The sequence below is a fragment of the Gymnoscopelus braueri genome (genome assembly GCF_963280865.1).
Source record: "Gymnoscopelus braueri genome assembly, chromosome: 15".
Lineage (NCBI taxonomy): Eukaryota > Metazoa > Chordata > Actinopteri > Myctophiformes > Myctophidae > Gymnoscopelus > Gymnoscopelus braueri.
This window is the reverse complement of record NC_137620.1, coordinates 26,063,833-26,086,571: the sequence shown is the minus strand read 5'-3', so window position 1 is coordinate 26,086,571 and position 22,739 is coordinate 26,063,833. Positions and strand designations below refer to the sequence as shown.

Below are 22,739 nucleotides of genomic sequence, written 5' to 3'. Positions count from 1 at the left end.
AAACCTTTCAATATTACACAGTTTTGGCTTTCCAGATTTGTTTGCCTTTTGAATGGGATCTCAGCCACAGTTGAATTTGAGGCTAAATACCTTGGGGAGCCTCTAAGGAGACCACCCAAATATAAGGCTCACGAAAAAGTCAAATATGACATAGACGATATAAACAGTTTGGTTAAAAAAGTTAAGAAATGTCATGCCACTAATAAGCTACTAATTAAACCTCTCTGAATTCGAACATACAGGTACATTGTCTAAAATATAACAAAACATGCAGTGTTGATTGAGGATGTTGCTCAATGGTGGTAAAGTTGAGTCTGGTGTCCCCCAGAGCGTGCGTGTGCGTGTGCGTGTGCGTGTGCGTGTGCGTGTGTGTGTGTGTGTGTGTGTATGTGTGAGAGAGAGAGAGAGAGAGAGAGAGAGAGAGAGAGAGAGAGAGAGAGAGAGAGAGAGTTCTGTTCCGTTGGGCCCTGCAGAGTTGTTGTTGTTATTCTTACCACTCGAGCCAAGGAACAGATAGCATGTCAAAACAAGCGCTCACACTTCCGACCATGGGGGAGAGAGCTTTCCGAGCGGATGCAGTCCACTTGCATTTTTATCCGCCGTGGAATGCCTGCAAATAAGATTTTTCCTTTTGGGATGGATCTGCAGGAAGCCAAGAAAAAAGAAAAAAAGCCAAGACAAAACATGCAAGAGTTTGATTGGGACGACTTCCTTCTCTTTCTCATTCACCGATTGGTTCCTCTACTCCCTCTCAGTGACCCTAGCAGAATTTGTCTTTACTAAACAGTAGGGGGTGAATAAACAAGATGGCACTAGCAAGGCCCTGTAGGGGTGCTGAATCCCATCCTCCCACTGACAGACAGAATGTAGACACGTGAAAAAAAGATACAAAAATGTGTTGTAAATCAAATGAACGAGGGAAACTTCTGCAATAACTGAAGGAAGCGTAAAGCCGTGATGACCCAAAAATATTCGTTTTATAACAATCATTATTATTATGTCCCAAAGTAGACATTTTGTCCCTTTTCATTAAACCAGCAGTGATGGAAGTACTCACATGTTTTACTTAAGTAAAAGTATCAATACCCTTTTGTAGAAATAGTCTGTTACAAGTACAAGTTTGGTATTAAAAATGTACTTGAGTAAAAGTATAAAAGTATCGGCATCAAAATATACTTAAATTACCAAAACTTAAAGTACTCATTATGCAAAAGGTCCCATTTCACACATTTTCAAATGTATAAAAATCATTTGAAAATAGCAGATCTTCAAGCTCAAAGCGCAAAGCGACACGTTGTGAGCTTGTAGATCGATTTCAAATGGCCGAAATGTATATACAGCAGGGCTGAAGTGGTTACTGTATGTTTTGTAATAACAATCAAAATCTACAAAGAAACTAGTAACTAAAGTTTTAAAATAATTGTAGTGCAGTAAAAGTATAATATTTGCCTCTGAGATGTAGTAGAGTAGAAGTAAAAGTACAGAAAATTGGAAATACTCCAGTAAAGTAAAAAATACCTAAACATACAGTACTTGAGTAAATGTACTTGTGTGTTATGTTGTTTTCTACCACTGTAAACCAGACTGGTTTTATTCAAGTTATAGTTCATCAATGCTGTCTCCTATACCTCACACACTTTTTGCCAGGTGGGCTCGGACTTTAATCAAAGCCGTGAGCCGACGGGGGAAGCAGTGGGGTCCTAAATTAGTATTCAGGATCACTGCCAGGCGCATAGAGGCCTTTGATTAACAGCTGGGGTACCTTGGCACCTCAGAGAGCCCTCGAGGTATGGAAATGCTCCTTGGCACGCTTTGCCAAATGAAACGAGGCACTCGCGTTTGAAGTCTGAATCGTGCCAGCATCTGTCGGGGCAAAGTGATTTCTCCACCACATATGGATCAAATTCTTGGTGCTGTGTTAAGGCCAGTGGGTGATCCGATGTGAATTGGTTTGATAAAGCGTGCCTTACCTCAGGGTATACTGTTAGTACAGGGTACTGCACAGGGTGTGCATGTTTGCTTGCATCTGCCTTGGGATTGAATGCCGGTGTGAACACACACACACACACACACACACACACACACACACACACACACACACACACACACACACACACACACACACACACACACACACACACACACACACACCCACACACATTCCTGTTAATTGTGTTCATTATTAATTTAAGTCTGAAAGTGCACATAATGTATGGAGTGCTTGTCTGCCACTCATGTCCCTTGCCAGCCGTTTTTGGAGCGCCAGAGATTGCTTCGCTTTTCTTGCTAATCCCTGTGGGTCCATGTGGTCTCATTGCTATCTCAGCAGCTTTGACAGATATCTGGGCTCAGACACAAGACTTTCACCATCCTATCACAGCCGCTTCTTATCTTGTCTCTGGACCCGTGTCTACGTTGCAGGGGTTGCCAAGTTGCATAGTTAAGGAAATGCATGGGATGTGTTTGTTGGGCCGTGGGGGGTCCCACGCTGACATACTGCATTTGCAACTGTACTCAAATGGATACAAATGCACGTCATGTACAGTGGTGCAATAGGTTTGATTTTTGGCTCATGGTTTTATTTTCTGTCTCAGCCCCCTCTGTCTGTCTCTCTTTTCCATATACTGTATCTCCTGACGTCTTATATAACTCATAGCCAAAGCAGCATTCAAAGCCTCTTTTTTTTAATGTAAGTGCATGTATCTTGGCTCTCTGAACTCCATATCTGTGAAACAACTGGTCGATCCAGCAGGCTATCTGGGTAGAAAATGCATTTTTGGTGAGTTAAGAAAGCCTAGTCTGGAATTTCAATTCACTGGAGTAGTGCTTCCGCCAGTAATGTTCTCTTGGTGGGGTAGAAAGGCCTCTGATCGCACATCATTCAGACTGCGCTGTGCAAAGCACTCCACTGGAAAACAATGCTAATGATTTTTGTCCTGCTTAGTTGAGGGAGGCTGCTCCGCTACGCATGTTAGGCTAGGCTGTTCAGTGGTGGGAGAAATGCCTATAGGGGTTCTGTATTATTGCCATTCAGCTAAACAACTGACACTCCTGATGGATGTGGGTCTACTTCAGTAGTACTGTATGTATTCACACCTAATGAGATGTAGCATAGACACACACAAATAATAAACAAACATAAAACAAAACAAAATAAATCAAAGTTGGGATTCCCACAGATGGGATATTCCCCATGCTCACAGTGTAAGAGCTCATACCACATATGCATAAGGCTATAGTCTTCCCCACTGCTGACTCGGTTCGAATCTGAGCGGAGGAACTTGACACGTCATCCCCCCTTTCTCTCCCTCCTTTCCTGTCTCTCTGTTCACTGTCATATCTGAATAGAACATAAAATGCCCAAAATATATCTTAAAAGATCTATATACATTATTATGCACGTACACAGACATGCGCACACACACACACACACACACACACACACACACACACACACACACACACACACACACACACACACACACACACACACACACGCACACATTGATAAGATGTTATTAGTCAAGTCTTATAGTGCAGAGAAAGAGAGAGACTTCAGTACTTCAGAGTTTGTCTTTTGTTAAATTGTGTGTGTGTGTGTGTGTGTGTGTGTGTGTGTGTGTGTGTGTGTGTGTGTGTGTGTGTGTGTGTGTGTGTGTGTGTGTGTGTGTGTGTGTGTGTGTGTGTGTGTGTGTGTGTGTGTGTGTGTGTGTGTGTGTGTGTTAGGGCATTCACCGAATATTCGAATATCAAACCGACTATTCGACTATCAAACCACTATTCGAGTATTCGATATAGTGGTATAGTTTTTTTTTTTCTTTTTTTTTTTTCTACAGCAGACACGCAGCTGTGAGCTCTGGTGTGACGTCAACTCGCATTCCTTGAGTCGAGTCATCAATGCCATCGAAAAAAAAAAAAAAAAAAAAAAACGTTTTTTAATTTTTTTTTATTATTTTATTTTTTATAATCAAATCGATTAATCGAATATTCGAATAATTATAGGTCGAATAATTCAAATACTAAAAATCACTATTCGTGAAAGCCCTAGTGTGTGTGTGTGTGTGTGTGCGTGCGCTACTCGGTGTGTGTTGTGTGTGATAAGCTGTAGCATGTGAAGCGTTACTGTAAAAGGTCAGCTCCTTCCCACGCGCTAGTGCGTGTGGTTATCTGTTACGTTCATACTGCAGCCCAAAGTATGCGGCGAGTATTTGTGGAGAGGCTGTTATTAGTGGGCATGCGTGCGTGCAGTATGTATGCTCTGCGTGGTGGCATCTCTGCCGTCTTCTTACGCCAGAGGTTGACTCACAGCTCGCGCGGAAACCACTGTGGCCCCACAGCCCCTTTGAGCAGTCACCCAATAAAAGGGCCTTAAAAAATACCACTGAACACACTCTCTCTCACACACACACACACACACACACACACACACACACACACACACACACACACACACACACACACACACACACACACACACACACACACACACACACGCACGCACGCACGCACGCACAGTCAAACAAGTTCACTGACATTGTATTTTTTATTTGTGAGGACATCAACATCTTAAGATGGCACTTTTATAGATGCCATTTTTGCCATTTTTGCCATTTTCACTTAGTGTGCGCTGTGGTTTAGTACACCGAAAAATGGTGGTGTGTGACACAAATTGTAATTGTGGGGAAATTTGTATAGACACACACACACACACACACACACACACACACACACACACACACACACACACACACACACACACACACACACACACACACACACACACACACGCACGCACGCACGCACAGTCAAACAAGTTCACTGACATATGTGGTTGTATTTTTTATTTGTGAGGACATCAACATCTTAAGATGCCACTTTTATAGATGCCATTTTTGCCATTTTTGCCATTTTCACTTAGTGTGCGCTGTGGTTTAGTACACCAAAAAATTGTGGTGTGCGACACAAATTGTAATTGTGGGGAAATTTGTAAAGTCACACACACACACACACACACACACACACACACACACACACACCACATTGACATCACTGTGGTGACAACTGGTAGGGGCCACAGAGGACCAGGGAGGGCCCCCCTCTCTGTAATGAAGCGGCCCCGTCTGTGTGCTCTGACAGCTGGGAGTGGGCTGGGCTGGGAACCAGAGCACCAAGGGAGCCTGGAGCCTTTGAGGATCACAGGAGCCGGGCTCTCCCCAATCTTCTATTCTCTCTCTCTCCATCCCTCATTCCCTGCCTCCCTCCTCTGTCTCTCCTTCCCTCCCTCCCTCGCTTCGCGGGCTCTGTAATTATGTCTCCTCCGCCGGAGACGCTTGAAGTGTAGCCAATTAGACAATAAAGAACAGAACTTTCTCTCCCTCTCCTTGCCTCTTGTGTTTTTCTTTTCTCCACCCTTCCTGGCTCGTCGTCGATGGGCCTCGCCTTTTCTCCTCGCTGCGCCTCTCACTTTCACGCTGTCCATCTGCAGAGTCATTAGTGTGCTCCTTTTAGGCACAAAGCTCTTCGGTGCGCATGCTTTGTTTGCCTCCTGTCCCTGGTTCTTCTCTACAATGCTGCAGCAGCCATAGCCCACTGTGTGCTTTTGGAGAAGGAGCAAACCAATGAAGCACATCACTGAAGCCTGCCCTCTCGAAATACTTCCTGGAGGACTAGTCACCCTCCATATAGCAGACCAGGAGGCAACTGCTTGGCTCGAGGACTTTGCATTTGCTAAATAAAGAGTTTAACTGCAATGAAGAGCATAACCGTGCTGTTTGAGTATAAACGACATCGCTCTCATCTGCTTCATAGTCTTAGACACACAGATAGACAGACAGACAGACAGACCTTTTTTTTTTTGATCCCATGGTGGAAATGCAGTTGCCAAAGGCAGTATAGCAGTTACAAACACAGGTCAGATACAGAAGAAAAAATATCTCATATCAACACAGTATCAACAATATACAGTATGTGTTTTTTTGTCTGCATTTGTACATTCATTAACCACTTTCAACCTTGCATCCCTATTTTTGTTGTGAGCTTGTAAATCCATTTTTTGCTATTTTTCAAATACTGTAGGGTTTGAGTGGGAATTGTTTTTGCCACACCCCCTATTTTTTTCTGAAATGACGCCTCTGGTCTGCATCAGGGACCAGTATAACAAGGTGTAATCCTTACAGTAGATTAGCAACACTGCTAGTAACCACAAGTAAAGGCTGCTTTTCACCGTATCCTTCAGTAATTTCTCCTTTGTACGTTTTTGAGTTTCCACGCAAACCCTCTCGCCCTCGCTCCAAACATCTTACAACAAACTATAACACTTTAAACTTGGTCTGCATAGTAGGCTCTGTTCAATGCTTTTTTTTTTTTTCTCCCAGAGAACATATAAAGATATGTTTCTCTGACTTTAACGTCCTGTCTAATTGTATGTGGCGGATTGTAAATGGTGTTCTAAAGTTAGGTTGGGAACTGTAGCCGGTGTCTGGACCATGCATGGCAGGCCGGGCCACTAGCGCCAGCCCCTGTGCTCCGGTGGTTGCAGACCACTGGCAGCAGCTGGATTGCCTGTTGGAGAAATAATTACAATTGTAGAGTTTTCTCTACAATTTCTTTCTCTGTTTTTCTTTTTTTCTATTTTTTTTTGCCCTCATTTTCTAACTTGCTGATGCAGTGTTTTGAGGAACCTTAGAATCGAAGGCTGTTCTTAGTGGTCGTGTGTGACGCTCTTTGTTATTCAATTTAGTCTTGTCAATAAAGCCCCAGAGTATTCTGGTAGACTGAAAAATGTGTGGGATTTATGTATTTAAGTGATGACTTTGCTTGTTTATTGTTTGTATGTTTGTGTAAAGATGTTTTTCACAGGCCCCTTGCGTGTATCGTCCATGTTGTACATTGCTTTGTTGTATTTACTGTTGCTAATGAATTAACCTTAGACCCTCAATTGGACAAGAAAAACAAAGAACTATTTATAGATTTTGAAGTGTAACATTTTAGTTAGCTGTACTTAGATATATTAGTAGTAAATCATCCTGTCAAAAGTCACAGACAGCTTGCAAGATAAACCTTCAACTGTCAGTGTATACTATACAGTATACTAATTGACTCAAAATCCACCTCTCATCATTTAGCATGTCTCTCTTCCTGCAGCAAATCCTGCGTCACTCACGGGCCAACGCCACCAGGGTCATCTTCCTCATCACCGACGGTTATTCCAACGGTGGTGACCCCCGGCCGGTGGCCGCCACTCTGAGGGAGCGCGGCGTCGAGATCTTCACCCTGGGCATCTGGCAGGGGAACATCAGGGAGCTCCACGACATGGCCTCGCACCCCAAGGACCAGCACTGTTACCTCGTACACAACTTTGCAGAGTTTGAGGCTCTGGCGCGACGGGCGCTGCACGAGGGTGAGTGAGAGGAAATACAAACTTTAATTGTTCTTAATGTGCTTTGGTACAGACAAAAACAGTGGGAGTTCAATGCATAGCAGTGACGGAGGAAGAGAGGTATATTAGGGGGTAGACACTGTAAGATTATGCATTTTGGATGATACTGCAGTTTCCTCTCTGTCCTGTGAAGGATAAAGCTGTGAGCCTTCTAGGAGTGTCATCAGGCCTGATTCAAAGACACAACAGCAATGGGAGGTACACAATAAGTATCATGTGTACCTCCCATTACTGTTGTGTCTTTGTGTTGTGTCTTTGTGTCCCACTTGACGTGCCTGCTCTCATCCACACTCACTTTCCTCTGACAATTGAGCCAACTCTGGACATAGGCGCTCACCCTAGTTTTAATAACACAAGGGATAATTTGTATTAAATATACTCCCTACTCCCGTAATTACTCCCCTCGTCATCAGTTGCACTGGAGTTATGTTTCTTATGTTGAGGTTTTGACCTCAAAGTAGGACAATATTATTTCTTTTTAAGTCATCTGACACTGTGCATTTCCCATGGTCTGTGCTCTCATGTCCTGCCAACAGCCATGCAGCTTCAATCCCATACAGTCTTGAAGATAGAACGCCCGTTTCCCACAGTTGTGCGGGGCTTCCCGCGCATCAGCGGAAATGGGACTGTCATGGTTGTCAAATATCAATTGCATTTGAATTGCTTCCTAAAACATGACCAGCAAATATAGTACACACACACACACACACACACACACACACACACACACACACACACACACACACACACACACACACACACACACACACACACACACACACACACACACACACACACACACACACACACACACACACACACACACACACACGCACACACACACACACACACACACACACACACACACACACACTGGGAATTACTGTACACACACCATAGTCACAAACACAGGCAGTACTGTAGGAACAGACAGTAGTGAATGGGTCAGGGCTTAGTCAGACAGAGGAAGGATAAGGCTTTTAGAATGAAAGCCAGGCCTCATGGCTATCAGCTCAGCCTCCGTTCTGTCTCACACTCTCTGTCTGAAAAGCCTGCCCTTATCCTGTGGCGATGACACTTCCTAAAAAACAAACCCAGGTACTCTGAGATGGCTTGGGGGCTTGTACTGCATGTGTTCCTGCTGGCTTGGGATCAGATCCCGCCAGAGCCTTCTCTCATGCTATAGATGTCTTACCCTATTGTTTCAGTAAAATATGTTTCAGTAAAACATAAATTCCCCCTTTCTTTTCTTTAAAAAACAAAACAATAACACTGCAGCACTGTGCTAGCATTATCCTTGCATTAAAGCACTCAAATCTTTGCCTCACTCTTTTCTCAGTCTCAGTGATTCAGTACTGTATATACCTGTGTTCTTGTGTTCCAGACCTCCCTACGGGCAGCTACATCCAAGAGGACTTGTCTCGCTGCTCGTCCCTGTGCGAGGCGGGCAGGGACTGCTGTGACCTGATGGCCAGCTGTAAGTGTGGGACGCACACCGGACAGTACGACTGCGTCTGTGAGAAGGGACACTACGGAAAAGGTCTTCAGCACGAGTGTACAGGTAGGAGGAACGCACACAGCTTGCAGCTTCAACTGTTCAGGTTAAAGAGTTTCTGGAAGCGCTGAGGAGGACTTGTTCCAGCTATGAGTGGAAAGCTGCTGTTGCATCTACAGTATGTTGCCCACTTGTATCGATCAAAATATACCTTTGAGCAAAGCACCAAAACTTCAAAGTCCACAGACCAAGAGATGCATGTGCTGTACAGTACACTATATGTGTTGGGGGTTTTGAGTGTTGTGGTATTCTATTGCACAAAATTGGCCTATACAGTCATCTTAATCTTAGTCTCAAAATGAAATAAAAATGTATTTCAACTAAAGATCCTCGATCACTGCTGAAAACTGACCATCATACCATCTCTGTCGGGCAGAAACTCAGGGTTACGGATGTAACCCCGGTTTCTTTAGAATTCGGAGTAACATACTCACTATGGGATATCAGCGCCCCCTGGCGTTGATGCAGAGCTACATACCATAAACTCCCGGGCCATTCATTGGCTGAGAAGGGTATGTCACGTGTCCGGTAGACCGGAAGAGGTATAAAACCTCTTGCGTGACGTGGCTCATCCTCTTTAACACACTCTCTGCATGCAGATGCACACAAACAGGGGTGTTAGGTGAGTATGTTACTCCGAATTCTAAAGAAACCGGGGTTACATCCGTAACCCTGAGTTTCTTGTCTAATTCTCCGTAACATACTCACTATGGGATACATAAACCCCCCTGGGGCTTATAGCCATACCGAATCTCAGGTCCGCACGCCCCCTAGCCATAAGGCCCCGTCCCCCTGGACGTGACCTTCGGCCTCACGGGCGCCCCAGCCCTCCGGGCCGGGGTGCGGTATATAATTGAAAGAAAAGGACCCTGACAGACCAAGTCTGCCTATTCATCTAATGAACAGACACAAGTCTGACCCATAAGTGAAAACAAGGAAACAGGGCCTCCTCCCCTGGAAACCTACCAACGGTGGTTCCGAGGGGACTCAAGAGAAGGAAGGTAGAGAAGGGAAAAAGACGGGTTACACAAAAAACCTGCCTAACCTCCCCTACCCTAACTAGAGACAGCCGCTATGTCCAGTACAGCGTGCGCCACTGACGCCGCTGCCACATCCAGGCTGTAGAAGGCCGCAAAAGTCGATGGAGACGACCAGTTTGCGGCCGCGCACACCTCCTGGACCGACATTTCCCTGGAGAGGGCCCAGGAAGTAGCCACGCCTCTAGTAGAGTGAGCCTTCAGTCCTTCTGGAACTGGAGCGCCACTACTGACGTAGGCCAGCCTAATGGCATCCAAACTCCATCTAGAAAGCGTCGCCTTAGTCACTGCCTTCCTCCGACCATCTGGGCCGAAGGAGACAAAAAGTTGCGACGACGACCGGCCGACCGCCGTCCTCTGGCAGTAGAGCTTCAACGCCCTCACTGGGCAGAGACAGTGCAGCCGCCTATCCTCTGCAGAAGCGAAAGGAGGCGGATGAAAAACTATCAGCTCAACCGGTGTCTGGGTCACCATTCCGTTCTTGGGAACAAACGCCATGTTGGGCTTAACCAAACCCTGCTGTCGTCTCCCAAGAACCTCATGCACTCCGAACTTACTGAGAGCGCATGTATGTCGCTGACCCGTGTAGCTGTAGTGAAAACAACCACAAGAACCGTTTCGAGACTAACGATCTCCAGATTCATAGAGTGAAAAGGCTCGAACGGTGGGAGGCAAAGCGCCCCCAGCACCACCGCCAGGTCCCAGGCCGGGAACAGAGGCCTAGAGACCGGCCTGGCCCGCCTGGCACCGTTCATAAAACTACGCACCAGCGGATGTCGGCCAACCGTCATGTCATCGAAACCCACGTGACAAGCGGAAATGGCCGCCTGGTACACCTTAACCGTCGAGAAAACCAGACCTTGGTTCAATTTGTCCTGCAAGAACATGAGGATGCTGCGTACCGAGGCCCGGAAGGCCTCAACCGGCGGTGACTGACTCAGACACCAAGACACGAACAGGTTCCACCTGTCGTCGTACGCAGACCTCGTGGAAAGGGCCCTCGCCCCCTGGATGGTAGCTACCACCTCAGGGGGCAGGCCATAAGAAGTCAAGGTCTCCCCCTCACGGGCCAAGCCCACCGGTCTAGGTCCTGAGGTTGCTTGTGGAAAATCCCAACCCCTGCCTGCCGTAGCAGATCTCTGATCGGGGGGAGGGCCCAGGGCTCGTTGTAGAGGAGAGGATTATTCCTAACCTCCACGCGCCCCACGCCAGTGCCACCAGTGGCACTGACAGTCCGTGGAGTCTGACCCTCTCCAAGTTGAGAGGACCAACTCCAGTGACGGGAATGCATAAAGCAGTTCAGTCGGCCAACCTGGCCCAGATCCGGCTTGTTATCTCCGGAGGAGAGGCCAATCTGCGTACCAAAAAATGCCCCTGGACAACAGAGTCGCTCCGCTGTTCAGGAGGCCCGGTACCTGTGAGGCTCTGGTTGACGTAAGGCGCGCGTCGCACCACAGCGTCAGATCGCCAGCTAGCCTGTCCAACACTGGAGAGGCCAGGCCTCCCTGCTTTTGGCATAGCACACGGTCGTGGTGTTGTCGGTTCTGACCAGGACATGACAACCTCGAAACCCGAGCCTTGCAAAGTCTGACCGTCAGAAGAAGACCGTCATCAGCTCCAGGTAGTTGATGTGGGCCGTCTGTAGACTGGGACCCCACACCCCCCTGGCCGAGCGGCTCTCGTGGACGGCACCCCTCCTGTGAGGCTGGCGTCCGTGGTAATGACCTTCCGCGAGACCACAGCCCCCATTCTGACCCCTTGGACAGAAGGGCTGCATCTGACCACGATCGAAGCGTGTCCACGCACCGTGGGGATACCCGGACCTTCCGATAACCTCAGGTGGACGGGGCTCCAAGAGCCCACATCCACCTCCGGGGAAAAAAGGTCACATGTGGGGCTTGTCCAAACGAAACAGGTGTAAGGCCGAAGTCATGAGACCCGTCGCCTGCACGCATAGCCTGTATGTGACTTGTCGCCTCACGCGAGAAGACCATAGGCCGAAAAGCTGTCTATCCCGCCCGGGACAGACGCGCCGTGAGCCTGGTCTAGCCCAGCGAGATCCCCTATGAAGGTGGTCCGCTGAGACGGGACCAAGACGCTCGACGGACGGTGACGGTGAAAAACCCCGCGACGTCAAGTGGGGAAACCTTCACGTCGGTGTGCCGCGCCACCTCCTGACCGTGGTGGATAGAAAGGAACGTGGAAACAAGCATTGAAAACAATGCTGGTCCACCCATCTCCTTAACGCACCGTCCGCAAAGAGGGTCACACACCAGTACAACCACAGTGTGTTGTTGTTGATCAGGGGAGATGACCAGTACAACCACAGTGTGTCACTGATGTACTGAAAAACCCCTACACACACAGTGTACCACTGAAGTACCGGGATAGTAAACAGTTCCGGACTGCAAACTCTCCAACAAGCTGCCTCAGCAAGCGAGTTAGTAGGGGCTCTGATGTCACCCAGTGCGGACAACGCACACGTTTCCAACTGGACCGGTGATGTCGCCACGTGATCCAGCGGACCCGCACATGCGGGGCCGTTAGAGACCGTGGAAGGGTAGCGGTGGTAGGTGGCCACCGTGGTGTTGCTTTAGCGGGGCTGGCTATGCGCTGCACCAAAAAACAACACTGCAATGTGTTGTTGTTAGTGAGGCCAGTTAGCCGCCAATCGAAGCAACAGTAGCCTGACTGAAGGTTATGCAAACCTAGCAGCTAACAAGCTAGTCAAGGCTAAAGGACCAGTGACGCTGCCACTGCCGCCAGCGGTGCTAACCCTGAGGTGACCGCTCGAGGCAGTAGAGGTACTAACGGTCCGTCCCGAGGACCCGGCGGGGTCACGTGACTGGTCACGGGGACCTTGCCTGACGTCAGTATCCGGTTTGTCCGCCAGCGCAGCCTGTCTGTTTCCATGGAAACCAACGGCGCTGTCACTCTGACAAACGGGGCCGTCCGAAATAAGCCTACCTTGGCCGTCGCCCTCTCGTCTGAGCCCAAAGGCTCCGGACGGAGCGTCGACAAAGTCGTCCTCCCCGTAGGGAGTGCTTTGTCGCTCGTTAGTGGCGAACGAGGCCTGTATTCCGTGAGGCGGTAAGGCAAAGGGGGCATCTGTCCCTCCAAAATGGCGGAGACAGAGGTCCGCTCTTTGACCCAAGTATCTATTGAGACCCTTCAGATTCAGAAAGGGTCGTACCCCCCCCCCCCTTCTTTTCCACCAGAAAATATTACGAATAGAAAACCAGTTGGTTCCGATTCATAGATAGTTCTCTGACTATGTCACTCTGAATTCTAAGGAAACCGGGGTTACAACGTAACTTCGAGTTTCTCGACAAATTCTTCGTAACATACTCACTATGGAGAGAGAGAGAACCCCCTCTCTCAGAGACATGGTTGCCTTATCCTCTGCATGAGAGGAACAACACCGTGTCCGACATAGGAGATTTTATGCATAAGAGCACGTGGAAAACACACCAATACAACCACAATGTGTTGTTGCGGACCAGGGGAGCTGACCAATACAAACACAGTGTGTCACTGCTGTACTGAAAAACCCCGTACACACACAGTGCAACGCTGATGTACTGGGATAGTAAACAGAAGTATCGGAAGTCATTCTTTAATAGCGCCCTTGCTCAAGAGGAAGGAGACTTCCCCCCTCAGAGTGACGGCTGCTAGACCCTTTGCATGGGAAAACAATACTTTTCTGTCATGGGGGGTTTTTGTGGAGAATTGCAGCCTGAAACCCTTTAGTATTGTGAGCAATACCTAAGGATTCGACTTGCAAACCTTCCATTACTTCACACACCGAGCGAGTGGATTGGATTATGACGTCATCGGCCGCTCGGAGAGTGGGAGCGTTGCCATGGGGACCGTTGCCATGGGGACCAGTGACGCTGCCACTGCCGCCGGCGGTGCTAACCCTGAGGTGACCGCTCGAGGCAGTAGAGGTACTAACGGTCTGTCCCAAGGACCCCGCGGGGTCTACGGGACCTTGCCTGACGTCAGCATCCGGTTTGTCCGTCACCGCAGCTTGTTCGTTCCCATGGGAACCAACAGCACTGCTACTTGGACAGACGCGACGCTGGACAGACGGGGCCGTGTGTGTGGCCCTCGTTTAGTAGCGCTGGTAAGCCCTGGCCAACGGAGGACTCGGAGGAGTCACGTGATTGGCCACGGGAAAAAACCCCGGCGTCAGAATTAAGCCCATAGATATATACAGTGAAAACTAGATCACACCACTGGATATATATATCTATGAGTAATCCTACCTTGGCCGTCGCCAGAGTGTAGAAAAGAGAGTAACGTCACGCTTTGATCTCGCCGCAAAGCGGGCCTCTATGGGCTATAGTTCCAACATTGGAACTATCTCATTGACGTAGACAGAGCACTTCCGCCTTCCATTCTCACAATGGGATCGACGCTACTGTCATTACTCTCTTCCTAACTTACTCTGGCCGCCGCCATCTTGTTTGAGCCCAAAGGCTCTGCACGGAGTGTCGACAAACCTCTAGGAGGTGCTTTGTCGCCCTCCAGCGGCGAACGTGAGGCGGTACGGCCAAGGGGTCATGTCTGAACCGGTCTGTGCACCGGTGAGAGTCTGCTAATGTGCTAATGTGCTTTATGTACTTGGAACATGAGTATGAAACAAGAGCAGGCACAGAAACAGTAAACAGCATGAACGTTTTAACATATTCTTATGACAAAAACAACATGTGTCCCAATGGCGCCCGATGAGCCTGTCCAAGGTCTTCAGAAGCCCCCGAGGTTTGCTCGATACACAGAGTGAGAAGGCTAACAAGCTGGTGTTATCCTAGCGAGGCAAGCTAGGCTAGGACAACGCTGTCAATAACCTGTTGCATGGGTGTCAAGCCAACAAAAACACTGCCTGACTAAGGCTACGTTAACCTAGCGAAGCAGCTAACGTAGCTAGTCTGGGCTAACTCACTCACGAGCTTCTGCCTCGTTCTCCCCTCGCCTATGCTGCCGTCGCCGGAGCCCCTTCGTTGTCTCCTGGCGACGCACCGCTGGCCCGGTACGCTTGCTGTGGCAGCGGAGTAGACGGCTGGGAAGAGGGGGAGGAAGTGCCGCTAGGTAGTTGCACCTGGGTGGTTCCCCCAGACACGGTGCTAGCGGCCGCTGCAGTGCTGCGTAGCACGGCTTGTGTAGCAGCCTGGAGGTGCTGCGAGCGGTGGCTAACGCCGCTCGCAGCCGGGACTGCCGGAGGGCCCATTGTGGACTGTGAGCGCACGTGGTGGGCCCCACCACCCACGTTCCCTGGGCCGGTGTCCATGCGGGGTGTTGCTGGATCCGCGACGACCGGGGACGAGACGTCGCTGCTTCCCGCGCTGCCCTGGCTAAGCGGCTATCGAGGTGCAGCGTGGAGAACAGAGCGCAGTCCTCGCAGCGTCCCGGTGCATCTTGGAAATGCCTCGGCCCTGTAGAGACCGAGGCACGAGATGCAGAAACCATGAGGGTCATCCCCGGCGATCATCAAGCGGCAGAGCAGCAATACGCAGGGACGTGGAACCTCCATCTCGAGCTAACCTGTTAGCTTTCAGCCGCAAGGCTAAGAGCGCGGAAAACTCAAAGGAGGAAAACTTGCTTTAGTAGTAAAAGAAAGAAACAGAAGATAGCCGCGGGAGCGGAAATAATACAATTTTTTTTTTTAATAGGAGGAAAACCCGTTGGTTAGTACAAGTACCACCGAGTGGGCTAAAGCTGGTTTCTGTCCTGATCAAAGTTATGTTTGTTATTATTAAGGTATGTCTTGTGCTGTTGCATCTGCCATGCAGAGAAGCGAAAGAGGATGAGCCACGTCACGCAAGAGGTTTTATACCTCTTCCGGTCTACCGGACACGTGACATACCCTTCTCAGCCAATGAATGGCCCGGGAGTTTATGGTATGTAGCTCTGCATCAACGCCAGGGGGCGCTGATATCCCATAGTGAGTATGTTACGGAGAATTAGACTAGAAACCTTGTACACCATATTTCATCTTGGATGTTTTTCATAAATTAATGCTATTGGTCATTCTTAATCACTGTACTGCCCTATTGTAATTTACAGTAGCTCCCAACACATGTGACGCGTTGGGAGTTTGTAGATCTGTTATTTTTGCTATAGGGACACAAGGTTGGAAATGGTTACGTCTGTCTCTGGTTTTATAAATATTGAACCAATGAAAAGTATTAAAAAACGAAATAATAACTACATCAACATCATCAACAACAACACAAATCCGTATTGATTGATTGATTGATTGATTACATTTTATTTAAGTGTCCTGTACCTGAGGGCCCCCCAGCCCACATGAGCTTATAAGATAATGTACAACATGCAGTCATAACATACAGTACTTGTATTGTAAGTATTGTATAAATAGCTGCATAATATGTTGTTGCTGCATACCATGAGTTCATTAATTAGGGTAAAAAAAAATAACGGTTTTGAGTTCTTATTGAGTTAATCATAGTTCTTGCTGGTGGAGACAAACAGATTAACAGATTCACTTGATGTGATCAGCCCTAAGACTCTTAGGGGTGATCACACCAAGATGACTTGCTAGCTATGCTTCAAAGCAGCGTATCAGGGAGGGGCCTGTGTGCATAGCCGGGTGATGAAATAATGAATCATAGAGGAAACATTTATTCAACTAGATGTTGAGTCTTGAATCTAATATCAAATATTTAGACATGATTAATCCTGCCACCATTCCTACCACATCTGCTGGCGTCAAAACAGGAAGGAGCAGTGTGACTCTATGGCCTTGCGCTGAAAATTAGAAAATATTGTAACTTTTATTTGTGTCTAAAAACACTTGAAAAATGTGACGGCACAAGAGAGTGCTTGCTAGGCGTGCTGCAAGCCTGCAACATAGGGCAATGTATTTCTAGCAACAGTGTGATTGCCCCCTTAGGTTAACATTGTAAGGAGGATTCCGGATATTAAAGCCATGCTGTTGAGAATTCTGGGCCTGGGTGTGAATTCCACACATGGTGCTGTATACAGTATAACAGTGCAGACTGTCAACACATATCTGCTAAGAGTCTTTTCCATCAGAATGATAAGGAAATGACTGTGGTTGAGATTGTGGTTCATTCTTCCTTGTGAGAGATCGAACTACAAGAATGAGATTTATTTTTTCTAATTGCGGCGGCGATGCAGTCATGATGCGACCTTCAGGCGCATTTCCACCAGACGCCTATGTTAATCAAAAGTGATTTGCGCTTTGGACCCACTTTACAGGCAATCGAATAAATACATTAGAGCAGCTTTCAATCTGAAGACATAGTCGTCATGACTATTGGCAGGCCAGTCAGTTTAGCCTTTTAAATAATGCAGACCACAGCTAATGCTCCGTCTCGTCTGAAGGAGCCTTAATGCACAATGTCTGCCAGTGTTGTAATCAAGAAGTTCAGAGAGGAAACACAGCGCGTTGTGGCCGTGTGATTGTTGGAGAGCAGTGAGACAGCACGACAAATGAAATGGCCTGTGTGTGTGTGTGTGTGTGTGTGTGTGTGTGTGTGTGTGTGTGTGTGTGTGTGTGTGTGTGTGTGTGTGTGTGTGTGTGTGTGTGTGTGTGTGTGTGTGTGTGTGTGTGTGTGTGTGTGTGTGTGTGTGTGTGTGTGTGTGTGTGTGTGTGTGTGTGTGTGTGTGTGTGTGTGTTTATACATGTGCACATATGCATAAGTCTGAGTAATAAATCACAGAGTTGCAGTATTTATTACCAGAGTGAAACAGTGACAACAATCTATATCCCCTTGACTGGGAGGTGAATGGGTGATAATCCTGCCCACGTGCTGGCTTTTTTAAATCGAGAATCAGAAAATGGGGTAGACGGAGATCAAACCATTTGGACAAGTGTACAAAATTCTAGAAAGGGGGGTAAAGAAGAAGAAGAGTACAGTCTAGGGTGAGAGAGCAGCAATATATGGAAGGGGGATGGGGTGTACAAGGCGAGGGCATCAGGGTCGTCCCCCCCAGCCACACGCCACCCTAATTCCCATCAGATGCTGTCGAGACTGGAGGGCCTGCTTTGCCTTATTAATGTGTTTGATGGTTTAATTAATAGCAGAGGACAGACTGCGGAGCTGGTCTCAGCCGGCTCCAAGGAAAGGAAGGACACAGCGAGACGCTCTCGACCCACAAAGATGTTTCCTCTCCTCCCGTCTGTCAATTTCTCTTTCTCTTCTCTTTCTCTTTTTCTGTTATGAGGCACGATTTCACACATTTTGTCACACTCGTCACACACACCGCTCAGCCCAACTATTTTTTTTGGTTTGCTTACTGCAAGCAATGTCAAAGAAAAAGAAACATCATCTTTGAACACTGCGTTCATTGAAGATTTTTGGCTGTTACAAGCTGTACCATACGTCTGTCTGAGGGGGTTTGCTCTAAAGCTTAATTTGATTTGCTGTAAAGTAACCAGTAACCAGGAAACCAACTAAGTTGACAAAATGTTGTAGATTTTCTTTTTTCCCCCAAAGAATTACAGTACGCCTCCAACAGTGTCTCAGCCACTGTTAAATGTTGTTGCTTTAACCTCGCAGGGCTTGGCTGAACCATAGGTGTTGTGTGAGTTATGGGCACTCTCTTTGCTTCGGGGAGGGGGGTTGCCAGAGGCCTGAGTGGCAGACAGAGGTGGCAGCCATGTACTGTGGTGCCGCTGGCAAAGACTAGGGGTGGTTCTGCTTTTCATAACTGCAAAGCTGGGTGCACGGCTTTGGCGCACGTTAGTCGTCAGACCCGTCACCCTTGACTCAGAAGCATTAGAGGTTTCGCGCATTTTCCTTTATTATGTTTGATATTTCGTATTCGATGACAATGATGAAAAGCAGTGCTGTCGCTCTGACTTATATCAGAGGGAAAGAAGAGAACGATTCATCTGCTGTAATCTCTGCAGTTTTTGTTTCAAAAGGCTTATGGGACCTTCTGCAGCCAAATGCAGTGGCCTTTCCTGCAAAACATGCATGGAATGCAATCGGATCAAACAATATAGTCTCTGCTCGATTTACAATATGACACTCTAAACCAGTGGTAATCAAACATTTTAATGTCAAATTGATAGGTATTTGGCTAACTTTAGGGGGTCCCCAAAGCTTAACATTTTATTTTGGTTCCTTTACACCATTGGACGTAACATTTCGAGCCTACCGTCTGATGAAGTCTGATTGAACTTCACGTCCAATGGTGTAAAGGAACCAAAATACAATTTTAAGCTTTGGAGCATGACCCAGTGTGCAGACTTTATTCTTTTTGGATGTACGCCTTCTTCCCAGCACCCCCTTTGCTGACTTCCTGCATAGTTTAGGAAGGTAAAACATGGAGCCCTGGACAGTGTTGACACTCGAGAGCGAGAACAGGGACAGGTGACAAAGTAGAAAGAATAGGAGTGTTACTTTAAATGAGTGCTGGCTATGTTAAAGATAGAGTGTGTGTGAGTGTGTGTGTGTGTGTGTGTGTGTGTGTGTGTGTGTGTGTGTGTGTGTGTGTGTGTGTGTGTGTGTGTGTGTGTGTGTGTGTGTGTGTGTGTGTGTGTGTGTGTGTGTGTGTGTGCACACGCACACGCACATGCAAGCACAAACACGTCCGTGCATGTGTTACTGCATTTGCGCAATGTATGTGTGAGTGATAGCATACGTATCTGTTATCAGCCTCACATACAGTACAGTACTCATCTGGTCATCAACGAGAGAACCACCTTAGGTGTCTGTGAATATGATGTGAAGGAGGCACGGGCCAGCTGGAACTCCCCTTTGAAGTGCGGCACAAAAAGAACGCACCCACAGCGGTATGCCATCGCTCACAGATAGAGATTATCTGGAGGCGTGCTTGATCCACTCCATCGTCTGTCCTCAGATGGAAACTAGCTAGGTAATGTGCTGATGTAGATTCTTCTCCATGATTAATCGGCCCAGTGTTCCGCGTACGCCGAATGACCTCTTAGCTATTGTTTGGAGTTGATATCCTTCATATTTGTTTTGTTAGAGCCCCTTTATTCCCAGTGGAGATGCACACAGCGTCGTGAGCCCAAAGGTGACTCCGGCCATAATTCAATGTATCCTTTGCTTTGGCGGATGTACTGTACTGTATCTGTGTCTCTTTGTCTTTGCACAGGGGTTCGTTCACTTCAACCCCCTCCCCTCTCGAGCTCGGGCTTTGTAAATATTTTGAGCTCGATGTGAATGGCCGATGGATTCTAGGAGGGAGGGAGGGGCAAGCCTCTAAGCGGACATAAATCATACAGAGTAATGAAAGCATGATGCATGAGTTTGATACGGAATCCGTGAAATGCTGAAGAGAAAGGGGGGGTGGGGTTTCGCAACATTTCTCTGTCTCTCTCTTGTTATGTCTCTCCTCTGAGCCCCCTGCAGTCGTCTGTAGTGTGAACGAGGAACACTAAAAACAGCTGCAGGTGTACTGTGGCCAGTGGTAAATGTTTTGAACCGTGTGAATGAACTCTGTGATATTCCCTGGGGGCGGCCATAGCTGAATGGGTAGAGAGGCCACCTGGGAAACGGAAGGTTTCAGGTTCGATTCCTGGCACCCCATGTGTTAAGGTGTCCATGATCAAGACGCTTAACCCCTAACTGCTCCCCCCTGAGCTGCTCAATAAGACCACCTGAGCAGCTATCAGTTGGGTGAAGCTGAAACAGAATTTCCCCCAAGGGGATAAATAAGGTCTACATTATTATTCTATTCTGTTTACAGTACGTCTGTGCTGTCGACGTGCACACAGACACACATTAAAGTGCAGTAATGTGCACGTACTGTATGGCACTCACAGTAATGTGATACACATGCACATATCCCAGCAATCTTTCACATTCATGCACATGTATGTACATGAACACACACACACACACACACACACACACACACACACACACACACAGACACAGACACACACACACACACGCACACACACACACACACACACACACACACACACACACACACACACACACACACACACACACACACACACACACACACACACACACACACACACACACACACACACACACACCTCCATGCCCTTGTCTGTAGTTCTGACACATACCAGAAGGCTGTCATAGAACGCAATAGAATAAGGTTTGTTTATACTATCACAGACAGTAGACAGTAGACAACAGTCCAATCCATTACTCTGCTAGGCATTTTCAAACATACAGTGCAGAATTTATTGGGTAATTTACTTTTTGGGGGTATATTTACGTATGTACTAAGAGTTTGATTTTTATGTGGAAAATATGATTTTTGGAACTCACTCAAAATCCAGGCCTGATTTATAAACATAAACTGACCGTTTACAGACTCTGCGAACTTGCATGTAAAATTCATCTTTAGTTGTCGCCCTCTGCCTTCTATCAAACTCTCAGATAATAAATTTCAGAGCGGAAAAAAAAGTCTACAAGTCTTTGAAATATCTCTTCTCTCTCTCTCACCCTTTCTTTCCTTTTTGTCTCTGTGTTATGCTGGCTATGGCATCATTCACATTGACACCTGAAAGACCACTTAAACCCTATATACTTCATTGACCGGGGCTCTATACTATACCAGGGACCCCTCCTTTTTCCCTCTACACCAAATCTCTTCACCAAATAATCGCCTGCTTTCGCAGAATGTTTGCCTGTTTTGACATGCCCAGATTAGAATAGGGACCCTAGGGTTCTCTGGACTGACAAGGCAACAGAAAATGGAAGTAAGGGAGAAAGGTCAGTGAAGGCCATGATTCACTCAGTGTCCACCAGGTGTTTATTTTGCTGTGACACCCATACTGGGTACCGAAGAGTACTGAAGGCTATAGATTCCTTTTGGCTTGGTCCATGGTCTCAAATCAAGTCCCATTCAGTGTACTGTAGGTCATGGGTTCCCAAACTTTTCAGCCCGCGACCCCAAAATAATGCGGCCATTGACTCGCGACCCCACCTAACCCTGGAGGTAATTTATGCAGATAAACTTCCACGTTTGGTGCTTATTTGTAATGTATTAAAATGGTAAAATGTACTATTTGTAATAATTTTTAGATTGTATTTCATCCATTCTGTTGAAAAAAAAACCCGTTTATGAACCAAAATAATTTCGCGACCCCACCGTCAGTGTCCCACAACCCCAAGTGGAGTCACGACCGCAACTTTGGGAACCCCTGCTGTAGGTCACTGTTTCTCAACCAGTGGTCCACGGACCACTAGTGGTCCATGGCATAATTACAGGTGGTCCATGCAGATATGTTTTAAAATGTTAAAGAGGTGGTGCCATGGTTTTGCACTTTTTCAGTTTTTCATGTCTATGAGGTTGATAGAACTTCATTAAGCCCCCTGGTGGTGTTTTTATGGTGTTTTATGTCTTCTCTGACTATTTTGAGTTGGGCTGAAACCTTGAGGGTCAAACGTGCCAATAGAAAAACAGCCCTTTAGTGACATAGTATAATTGTACCCTCCCCCTCATTATCATAACACAACAGGTGTGGGCATGAGGAGGAGTAGGGACTAGGACAGGTGGGTGGTGCTAAGGTGGTGTAGGAGGTGCTAAGGTGAGAACCAGGTACTGTATACTTAATGAACTGGAGGCGTCTCCACATAAAAAAATAAATTTAACAATTTCTGTACACTTTTTTGAAAAAAATCTGCAGTACCTCCTAATATAACCATAATGCCTGTCACTGAAAATCACGGCACCCTGTCTTTAAGAAAATATATTGTACTTT

General features: G+C 47.2%; 1 protein-coding gene across 3 annotated transcripts in view; it reads left to right on the top strand.

Annotated features, from left to right (window-relative positions):
* The window catches only part of svep1 (sushi, von Willebrand factor type A, EGF and pentraxin domain containing 1), a 115,376-nt gene that overhangs the window by 24,931 nt on the left and 67,706 nt on the right, over window positions 1-22,739 (top strand). For all 3 annotated transcript variants that reach the window (XM_080451873.1, XM_080451872.1, XM_080451871.1), the window contains exons 2-3: window positions 7,144-7,399; window positions 8,823-8,999. In XM_080451873.1, coding sequence (XP_080307999.1) covers window positions 7,144-7,399; window positions 8,823-8,999 — 433 coding nt within the window. The remainder of the gene's footprint in view (window positions 1-7,143; window positions 7,400-8,822; window positions 9,000-22,739) is intronic.